Below are 11,644 nucleotides of genomic sequence, written 5' to 3'. Positions count from 1 at the left end.
GGGGCTGTGTGACTAGAGGCACACAGTTGGGTTGGGGGCCTGTGTGACTAGAGGCACACAGTTGGGTTGGGGGCCTGTGTGACTAGAGGCACACAGTTGGGTTGGGGGCTGTGTGACTAGAGGCACACTGTTGGGTTGGGGGCCTGTGTGACTAGAGGCACACAGTTGGGTTGGGGGCCTGTGTGACTAGAGGCACACAGTTGGGTTGGGGCCTGTGTGACTAGAGGCACACAGTTGGGTTGGGGGCTGTGTGACTAGAGGCACACAGTTGGGTTGGGGGCTGTGTGACTAGAGGCACACTGTTGGGTTGGGGGCCTGTGTGACTAGAGGCACACAGTTGGGTTGGGGGCCTGTGTGACTAGAGGCACACAGTTGGGTTGGGGCCTGTGTGACTAGAGGCACACAGTTGGGTTGGGGGCCTGTGTGACTAGAGGCACACAGTTGGGTTGGGGGCTGTGTGACTAGAGGCACACAGTTGGGTTGGGGCCTGTGTGACTAGAGGCACACAGTTGGGTTGGGGGCCTGTGTGACTAGAGGCACACAGTTGGGTTGGGGGCTGTGTGACTAGAGGCACACAGTTGGGTTGGGGGCCTGTGTGACTAGAGGCACACAGTTGGGTTGGGGCTGTGTGACTAGAGGCACACAGTTGGGTTGGGGGCTGTGTGACTAGAGGCACACAGTTGGGTTGGGGGCCTGTGTGACTAGAGGCACACTGTTGGGTTGGGGGCTGTGTGACTAGAGGCACACAGTTGGGTTGGGGGCCTGTGTGACTAGAGGCACACAGTTGGGTTGGGGGCCTGTGTGACTAGAGGCACACAGTTGGGTTGGGGCCTGTGTGACTAGAGGCACACAGTTGGGTTGGGGGCTGTGTGACTAGAGGCACACAGTTGGGTTGGGGGCCTGTGTGACTAGAGGCACACAGTTGGGTTGGGGGCCTGTGTGACTAGAGGCACACAGTTGGGTTGGGGCCTGTGTGACTAGAGGCACACAGTTGGGTTGGGGGCTGTGTGACTAGAGGCACACAGTTGGGTTGGGGGCCTGTGTGACTAGAGGCACACAGTTGGGTTGGGGCTGTGTGACTAGAGGCACACAGTTGGGTTGGGGGCCTGTGTGACTAGAGGCACACAGTTGGGTTGGGGGCCTGTGTGACTAGAGGCACACAGTTGGGTTGGGGCCTGTGTGACTAGAGGCACACAGTTGGGTTGGGGGCCTGTGTGACTAGAGGCACACAGTTGGGTTGGGGCTGTGTGACTAGGGGCACACAGTTGGGTTGGGGGCCTGTGTGACTAGAGGCACACAGTTGGGTTGGGGCCTGTGTGACTAGAGGCACACAGTTGGGTTGGGGCCTGTGTGACTAGAGGCACACAGTTGGGTTGGGGGCTGTGTGACTAGAGGCACACAGTTGGGTTGGGGCCTGTGTGACTAGAGGCACACAGTTGGGTTGGGGCCTGTGTGACTAGAGGCACACAGTTGGGTTGGGGCCTGTGTGACTAGAGGCACACAGTTGGGTTGGGGGCTGTGTGACTAGAGGCACACAGTTGGGTTGGGGCCTGTGTGACTAGAGGCACACAGTTGGGTTGGGGGCCTGTGTGACTAGAGGCACACAGTTGGGTTGGGGGCCTGTGTGACTAGAGGCACACAGTTGGGTTGGGGCTGTGTGACTAGAGGCACACAGTTGGGTTGGGGGCTGTGTGACTAGAGGCACACAGTTGGGTTGGGGGCTGTGTGACTAGAGGCACACAGTTGGGTTGGGGCTGTGTGACTAGAGGCACACAGTTGGGTTGGGGCCTGTGTGACTAGAGGCACACAGTTGGGTTGGGGGCCTGTGTGACTAGAGGCATACAGTTGGGTTGGGAGCTGTGTGACTAGAGGCACACAGTTGGGTTGGGGGCCTGTGTGACTAGAGGCATACAGTTGGGTTGGGGGCTGTGTGACTAGAGGCACACAGTTGGGTTGGGGGCCTGTGTGACTAGAGGAACATAAGTGAGGGTATTGTTTTTTACATTTTATTAGTTTTTTTCTAGATGGCAGGAGCCCCGGGCCGGCCTTGAGCCCCTGCACCAAGAATTATCTCAAAGCAAGCTATTTATAGAAGCAGATAGTGTCAGTTAGCCTGGGTACAGTGAAATTTATGACATGCAGCTGGCAGGATATGCATTTAGTTACAAGTGGATTGCTTTGCTTTCTTTTTACAACAATTTAAGTTTCCCACCACTGTGAAAGGGCACAAGCAACCAGAACCTTTGGCCTCAACAATTTCTTTATCTGACTTGTCTCTCTTCATGGCAGTACAGTACTGATTTGATTAAGGTAGCTTTGTAATAAGTTTTGTAATCCTACAGTGTAAGACCTCTAGCTTTATTTTTTGAAGTTTGTTTTGCTATTGAATTGATCGTGTGATTTCTTTTTAATTTAAGAATAAATTTATTTGTGTAGAAAGTTTCATTGGGATTTTGCTAAGGATTTCACTGAATCTATGGATCAATTTGATTATTATTGTCATTTATCATCAAGTCTTTCAAAGCATGAACATGGACATTTTTGCATTTATTTGTGTTTTCCCTGATTTCTTTCAGTAACATTTCTTACATTTCGGTGTGTAAATCTTTTTCCTGCTTGTTAAGCTCATTCCTAAGTATCCTTTTTAATGTTAGCGTAAATTAAATTATTTTCTTATTTCTCTTTCGGGGTTATTCATTTTAGTATATATGAATAATACTGATTTTAAGTAGATTTTGGTATCGTGTATCTTTGAATTGGTTCATCAGTTCTAATAGTTTTTTGGAATCCTTAGGGCTTACTACATAAAAGATTATGTCATCTTAACAAAGATGACTTTATTTTTACCTTTCCAATTATATGCCTTTTATTTCTTTCTTTTTATTAATTGCTTTAGCTATGGTTTGGGTACTGTACTTTGTTCTCCGTATCCATAGGTTCTGTATCTACACATTGAACCACGCCTAAATCAGCAATTCACAGTAGATTGAATCTGCACCTGTGGAGCCCATGGATACAAAAGACCATATTTTCAATCCGTATTTAGTTGGATTGAGGATGTAGAAACCACAGATATGGAAGAATATCCACAGAATTTGGTATCATGGAGGTCTATACCTAATCTTCCCTAGATAGTGAGGCACAGTTGTATTTTTCATAGAAATAATGCAAATGGGCTTTCATTTTTTTTCCTCATCATAAAGGAAAAGGCTTCATTCTTTTAACTTTCAGTATGGTGTTAGCTGCCAGCTTTTTATATATGGCCTTTATGTTAAATAGATTCCTTGTATTCCTAGTGTGTTGAGTATTTTTATTATGAATTGTTGTCGATGTTTTTAAAAGGCTTTTTTTCCTGTATCAGCTGTTACTGTGAAGTATTACACAGATTGTTGTTTCTAAGTTGCAACCAGCTTGCATTCCAGGAATAAATCCCATTTGGTTGTGGTATATGATCCTTTAAAGTTTGCTGCTGAAAGTTTGTCTTGCTTGCAATTTGTTGAAGAGTTTTTGCATTAGATTAATCAGGAATATTGCTCTATAGTTTTCTTGTAGGGCCTTTGCTATCTCTCACAAGACTAACCTCATTGATTGAGTTTGGAAGTGTTTGCTCCCTTAATTTTTGGAAAATTTTAAAGAGCATTTATGTTATTATTATTATTTTTTTCCAATATATGGTAGACTATGATATTGGAGTCATCTTGTTCAGTACTTTTCTTTGATGGGAGGTATTTGATCACTGAATAAATCTCCTTCTTTTTTTTTTTTTTTTTGAGACAGTCTCACTCTGTTGCCTGGGCTAGAGTGCCATGGTGTCAGTCTAGCTCACAGCAACCTCAAAGTCCTGGGATCAAGCTATCCTCCTGCCTGAGCCTCCCGAGTAGCTGGGACTACATGCATGTGCCACCATGCCCAGCTAATATATAATTTTTTTTTTTTTAGTTGTCCAGCTAATTTCTTTCTATTTTTTTAGTACATATGGGGTCTTGCTTTTGCTCAGGCTGGTCTCGAACCCCTGAGCTCAAATGATCTGCCTGCCTTGGCCTCCCAGAGTGCTAGGATTATAGGTGTGAGTCACCATGCCTCGCCTCAATCTCCTTTGTTACTGGAGTGTTTAGATTCTCCACTTCTTCATGCTTAAGTGTTTGCTAGTAGTGGTGCATTTCTAGAAACTGATGCATTTCTTTTTGTTATCAAATGTGTCATCATGTCATTGTGCAGTCTTATTCTGTTAATTTTTCTTTTCATTTGTATAGAATCAAATGTAATGTTTTCTATTTCCAATTTTGGTCACTTATGTTTTCTGGGATTTTTGTTATTTTGTATTTTTTAGTTTATCTGGGTAAGGGTTTATCAGTCTTATCATTGAATGTATGATCTGTTAGTCTCATGACTTTCTTAGTGCTTTTCCATTCTTTATTTTGTTTGTTTTCTAATCTTTATTCTTTCTGCTACCATTGTAATTAGTTCTTGCAGTTTTTTGAAGTAAAAAGTTAGGTTGTTTATTTTTAATGTAAACATAAATAGATATAAATATTTTTGCCAGCCCTATTTCTGCTGCATTTTATTTATATAAGTTTTGATATGTTTTACTTGTCTTTTGTATCAAGATGTTTTCCAATTTCCCTTGAGATTTCTTTTTTGATAAACTGGTTTTTTAAGTGTCTTAGTTAATTTGTACACATTTGTGAATTTCTTTTTCTGTATATTTCTGCATTTACTTGGGAATAAATAATTTCAATTATCTCATTCTTTTAAAATTGTTAAAACGTTTTTTCCAGTGTCTTAACATGAGGTATATTTTGGAAATTGTTCTGTGGGCATTTCAGGATAATTTTTATTCTGCTGGGTTATTAGGTTGTATGTTCTAAGTTTATTTTGTCCAATTGGTAGTACACAGTGATGTTGAGTTCTCTGTTTTCTTCTTCTTCTGTATGTTTCTTGTACTTTGAAAATGGGGTATCAAAGCCTACTACTATATTGTGGATATGTTTATTTTTCCTTTGAATTTTGTCAGTATATTTCATTCTATACTTAGGGACTCTGATGTTTGGTGCCTGTATATTTATAATGGTTATATCTTTTTGGCGAATTGACCCTTTCCTCATTTTATAATAATGTTTGTCTCTTATAACAATTTTAGTTTAAACATCTGTGCTCTCTGTTATTGGTATGGCCACCTCTGCTCTCTGCTGGTTACCATTTGCATAGAATATCTTTCTGCATCCTTTCAATTTCAGGCTATGTATGTCCTGGTAGTTCAAGGGAGTCTCTTCTGGACAGTATTCAGTTGGATCCTGTTTTCTTCTCATTGCAAAGTTAAATCCTTTAAATTTAAAGTAATTGTTTATAGGGAAGGCCTTACTAGTGCCATTTTGACACATATTATGCATAGAACTTGCAACATCTTCTAGGTTTGTTGTCCTTCATTTCTCTCTTACTGACTTCTTGTATGTTTTGTTGATGTTTTTGGTAATGACATGCTTTGATTCCCATTTCATCTTTTCTTTTTGTTTTTTGTATAGGTTTTTTTTTGTGGTTACCATTACCTTTACATCCAGCATTGTATAGTTATATTATTGTATTTTAAAATGTTAACAGGTTAACATCAATTATGTATAAAAAGCACTTCTTTACATCTCTGTTCTCACTTCCTGTTACTGCTATGAGGAATTACTTTTATTTATTGTGTATTGCCATTAATATATATGTATATGAATGTATAGAATATATAAAACACATAGTCATATAGTGCTTAATAATTTTTTTCTTTCAAATGCTTGAAAAATATTAATAATGTCATGTTACAAATGAAAACTACAATACTATGTATTTGTATATTTGATCATTTATTAACCATTACTGGAGAACTTTATATTGCCTTAAGGGTTAGAGTTACTGTCAAGAGTCCTTTTCTTTGATCTTGAAGGACTTGTATTTCCATTTCTATTGCAATAGGTCTATAATACTGATGAACTCTGTCAACTCTTTCTCTAGGAAAGTCTAAATTTCTTTTATTCTCACTTGACAATTTTTGTTTTCCTTAAGAAGTTTGAGCATATTATCCCACTGCCTTCTAGCAGGCAGGCTTTCTGCTGAAAAATGCACGTAGTCTTATATAGTTTCCTTTGTATATGACAAGTCTCTTTTTTCTTGTTACTTTCATGAGTGTGCCTTTGTCTTTGACTTTTGATGATTCTTTTTTTTTTAATTTTGGTGATGATTATTTTTAATGTATCTCTTTGTGAATATTCTTGGTTACTTTAAGTTAGAGTGGTGAAGCTCCTTGAATTTGTATATCTATTTCCTACCTCAAATTTGGGACCTTTGGACATTATTTCTTCAGATGTGATTTCTGATCCTTTGTCTTCTGATGTAACTGCCATAGTTTATGTATCGTTGCATATACTAGTATCCCAAAAATCTATTACAGTTTGTTTGCTTTTCTTCATTATTCTTTTTTCTTCTTTTTGGAAGTGATAATTTTGAATAATCTGTCTTTGAATGTTCTTCTTTCCTCTACCTTACTTATTTAGTCTGCTGTTGAAACCTCTAGTCAATCTTTACTATATTTATTGCAGCTCCAGAATTTCTTTTTATTTAAGTATTTTCTCATTTGTTTGATATTCTTCTTTCAACTTTTCATTTTCTTCATTCATTTAGTTCTGTATCTCTGTTATCTTTTAGCTCATTAAGTATCTTAGGACAGTTGCTTTAATTGTTTGTCAAGTAATTCAGTGGGGTGTGTTCCTTTAGGTTTTGTTTCAGAACATTCATTTTGTTCTTTTTATTCGGGCATGCTTCTCTTTTTGTCGGCCTTGTAATTTTTAGTTTAGGTTTGGGCATTGGTAAAACAACCATCTCTCTCAGTCTTTTCCCCCTAAAATTATGCATTGGGAGACCTTTACTCATCAGCCTGTTGTAAAGGATCTGGGAGTACTCACTTCTTTTCTGGTGATGTATTTGATTTTGCACATGGTATTATGAAAGTATTATCAGCTTCCTTTAATGTTTTATTTTCCCTGAGAAACTCATCCCTGCTTTTTTCAGAAGTTTTGGTTTCTGTTGTATTTCTCTGCTCATAATGTCTGTGAAACACACCAATAATCTTCCTGCAGACCCATGACTGCTCTAATGCTAATATTACCTCACTTCCTTTTATTTTCAGCATTGCAAACATGATATAAAAAGTATGCTGATATTCCTTTCAATGTTGAAGTCATGTGGGGCAGAATCTAATCTTTCTCTCAGGCTCTAGGAATGCCAGATCTATAAATTAAAGTTCCACTGTTTTCTTCCTTCCCTAGGGAGGAGTTGTGTATTGGGAAGTGATGCAGGAAACAAGCCTATTAAAAATCAACAAGGCCCTCAAAGAAGAATGTTGTTTCTATGCAGACCATACGGGAGTTGTTAGAGAATCTATGGCTAAGGTCAGAGAAGGGCTTGCCCGCCGCAAACGAGAATACGAGTAGCAAACTGGCTGGTTTGAATCCTGGTTTAACAGTTCCCCTTGGTTAACTACGCTAATATCTACCCTACTAGGCCCACTCATTATATTACTCTTAGTCCTCACGTTTGGGCCTTGTGTAGTTAATAGACTAGTGACATTTGTAAAAGAACGGATAAGCACTGTCCAGCTACTAGTATTGCAACAACAATATCAGCAGCTACGGTCAAGTGCTATAGAACTAGAGCACCTAAGAGACCTTGAGGATGAGCAGGAGTGCTCATCTACTACCTAGAGAAAGGGGGGAATGTAAGGCAGAGGAAGGGCAGAGGAATTTGTAGGGCAGAGGAATTTTCCAATTATCGGGAATTTACTTGGGTGGGGCAATGAACTAACCGCAAACCTTTGCTTCTGGTCATTGCTTGCTTGCTACACCGCTGTAGGGGGAATTATGGGATGAGGTCATTGAAGCACGGGCGACTGGCCCATCAGGCAATAGAGGGCAACCAACCCGCCAATTATTTCAAAAGGCAATAGTGGGCAACCAATCATTTTAAAGGTCAACGCATGATCCATGCGTAGTCAGCTTGTGCGCAGCTTGTGCACCATGGGGATAAAAGGCATGCCGTTGTTCCGGTCGGGGTCCTTGCCTGCGAGAGTGGCTGCTGCGTTGGTGCTCTGGGGCTTGGACCCTGGCTAGCCAGAAAATAAACCTCCTCTTGTGTGATTGCAAAAAAAAAAAAAAAAAAAAAAATCAACAAGGACTAAACTTTCAGCTCCATCTGCAAGAAATGCAGCCTTTTCAATCTGAAGGGAAAATTTATGAATATAATCAAGTTGAAAAGTCTGTCAACCATATTACCTCATTTTCACCACTTATAAACATTCCTTCTAAAGTCCAAATCCACATATTTAATAAATATAAGAATGACTTTGTTAGTTCTCCAGTGCTCACACAAGAACTGAAATTACACATCAGGGAAAATGCTTACAGATGTAATGAGGATGGCAAAGCCTTTAGTGTGTCTTCAGCCTTTCCTATCCGTACAGTAAGCCATACTGGAGAGAAACCTTCCAGATGTGAAGTGTGTGGCAAGGCCTTCAGGTGCAATGTAGCCCTTGTGCTACATCTCAGAATTCATACTGCAGAGAAACCTTACAAATATCATGAATGTGGCAAAGTGTTCAGTCGAATTTCACAGCTTTCTCGACATCAGACAATTCATACTGGGGAGAAACCTTACAAATGCGATGACTATGGCAGGGCATGTTCAGGTCTTACTACCCATATGCTCATCCATAGTAAAGGTAATCCTTACAAATGTAAAGGATGTGGCAAGGTTTTCAGGCATCAGTTATCCCTGGCAGTTCATCAGAGAATGCCTGGTGGAGAAGAACCTTACAAATGTCAAGAATGTGGCAAGGTCTTTAGTTGCAATTCATCTCTTAGAAAGCATCAGAGAATTCATACTGGAGAGAAACCTTACACATGTAATGAATGTGACAAGGCCTTTGTACAAAAGATAGCCCTTACATCATCAAGAAACTCATCCTGGAGAGAAACCGTACAAATGTAATGTGTGTGGCAAGGTATTCCGTGAAAAATCAAACCTTAAAATTCATCGCAGAATTCATACTAGAGAGAAACCTTACAACTATAATGTGTGTGGTAAGGTTTTTAGTCACATTTCATGCCTTGCACAGCATCAGAGAATTCATTTGTGAGAGAGTCTTTCAGACTCAGGGAGTTAAACTCATTATGACTTCTGGCATTAATCAACATCAGAGAGTCCATACTAAGGATAAATCAATAAATGAATGCAACATATGTGGCTGTGGCTTTATTTAGGCCTCACCACTCACTACACATCAAAATGTACTTCTTCAATGAAACCACACAAATGATATGTTTATGATGCTAATACCCAAGGACCATTACTCTGGAACATCAGGATTTGCACAAGAAATAAGTCAATCTCTAGTTCTCCAATATTAATCTATTATATTACATGTTGGAGAATAATTACAAGTCAAAATATCTGGAGCCTCATGTATCAAAGGTGCAGGGACATATGGATATGGTCAGTGATATTTAGGTTATACAGTATTTAATTTTTTAGGGTTCTTTCAAAAGGCTACTTTACTTTTTCTGACATTCAAGCAGAACTTTGAATTCTCTTCATATGCCTTGTGGACATTTCATTGTGATGTCTGGGAAAGACATAATAGGATGATAGGTCTGAATTGATTATAGAGAATCAATTTTATCCCATATCTTGGAAGAAAAAGGACACTGCCTTTTGAGATTAATTTTTTTTTTCCTATTTTTAGGGAGACAAGGTTTTGCTCTGTTACCCTGGGTGAAGTACAGTGGTGTGATCATAGCCCACTGCACCCTCTAATTCATGGGCTGAAGCTGTCTTCCCACTCTACCTCCCACATAGCTGGGACTACAGGTATACCACACCAGGTCTAGCTGATTTTAAATAATTCGTATTTGAGTGAAAAGTCTCACTATGTTCTCCAGGCTGGTTTCAAACTTTGGATTCTAGTGATTGTCCCAACTTGTCCTCCCAGCATGCTGGAATTACAGATGTGAGCCACTGTGCCTTGTCCTTTGAAATTAAATCGTGTCTGAGAGAGTCTGATAGGCAGAGAATGACATAACCTGTGGTGTCAGTCTTCATGCCTAATGCATACACAACACACTTCTCCTGAAAGAGGACACAGTGGGTTATAAGAACGAAATGTTCTAACAACTCACAGAAAATGAACAGACCACAAAGCTTTAGACCCTGGGAATTTTATGGGAAGAGTGTAATAGGTTCTTAAGGACTAGTTATTTGTAGCAATAATGCTGGGATAATGGTTTTCACCTCCATTGAATGACAATAGCTGTTGTTTAGCAAAGATTGATGAAAAAAAAAATAGTGTTTCTTTGAGGCTGAAGAGAGAAAATTTTATTACAGTAGATGGTTTAATAAAAGCTACCAGTAGAGCATGTTCTTGAGGAGGGTTCACATTTACCTCTTGCCATTATAATTTGTCACTATTTTATTCAGAATATATAATCCTCAATTTTAGATAATAAAATTAAATATTTTTTTCATAGCTATAAATAAATCACAATGTTTTTACCAACATTCTTTTATTCCACCTCAGGAAGATTCTTCATAACAGAGAATAATAATGTACCATTAGGCCTTTATGGTTGAAGCATCTAGAACAATTTTTTGGTAAAATCAAAGAACATACCCTTTTGGGTACATAAACTTAGGTAAGTATGATTTGGGGTAATCATTCTTAGTACTGAAGTTATTCTGTCTACACTGTGCCCTATAATACTTATGTGCAGGTTCAAACTCTTACACCCTCAAACATACATCACTTTTGAACATGCACTATATTATAGTTCTCTGTGTTTTTCTCATATGCCATGTAGGAACCCTGGCATGCACCTTCATTTTCCTTAAGCAGAAATGTGCATATAGTAATACAGGAGTTATTATGAAATAAAAGTATATGTGGGGAATAAGGATAAAAATAACAGCATGTCTTTTTTGTCCTTGCAGTACTCAGTGATGTAATTTTTACATATTATTTTTCATGCATTTTGTTTTATGAATAAGCATAGAAAATGAGAACTTTGTTTTGCTGGATAAACTAGAAACTACCCTTGTAACACTTTTTCCCAAGTTGAACTTTGTGGGGCGCGGTGACAACGCCATTACAAGATGGCGCCGATTTCCGGTGGCCCGCCTGTAGTAAACAAGTTCAGCGCATGCGCAGAGTAAATCCTGGCCTGTTCTATAAGTATGCATATGAAGGATCTTAGCTTGGCCTATCAGTAATAGATAGGGCGCTTTTAACCTATCCCCATCACTTCCCCCCTTCCTTAGAGTATATAAGTGTGTGAGAGCTTGTGCTCAGGGTCTTCCGCATCATGTAAGTCTAAAGGGAACCCCATTAAAGCACTGTCAGAAGAACTCCAGTTGCCGCGTCTTCCTTGCTGGCGAGGCGGGCGCGACAGAACTTTTCACCACTTCCTGGAAACTTGATTGATACACACCTAACTTTTGGTTTGGATATTGAGAATGATGCTATATGCTGAAAAGGCATGAGAATTTTTATTGCACAGTGAGGCTTTCTGAGGAAAGCAGAATAGTCTTCCACAGCAGGTCCAAAAATGGCTTCAAAATC

General features: G+C 39.8%; 1 protein-coding gene across 1 annotated transcript; it reads left to right on the top strand.

Annotated features, from left to right (window-relative positions):
• Positions 1 to 5,808: 5,808 nt before the first annotated feature.
• Positions 5,809 to 11,430, top strand: LOC105859983 (uncharacterized). The gene has a single exon (XM_075998950.1). The coding sequence runs from the start codon at positions 8,236 to 8,238 to the stop codon at positions 9,019 to 9,021; it is 786 nt and encodes a 261-aa protein (XP_075855065.1). The 5' UTR covers positions 5,809 to 8,235; the 3' UTR covers positions 9,022 to 11,430.
• Positions 11,431 to 11,644: the final 214 nt, after the last annotated feature.

The sequence above is a fragment of the Microcebus murinus genome, chromosome 32, assembly GCF_040939455.1.
Source record: "Microcebus murinus isolate Inina chromosome 32, M.murinus_Inina_mat1.0, whole genome shotgun sequence".
Classification (NCBI taxonomy): Eukaryota; Metazoa; Chordata; class Mammalia; order Primates; family Cheirogaleidae; genus Microcebus; species Microcebus murinus.
The sequence above is the reverse complement of the archived record's forward strand: the minus strand, read 5'-3'. Positions and strand labels throughout refer to the sequence as shown.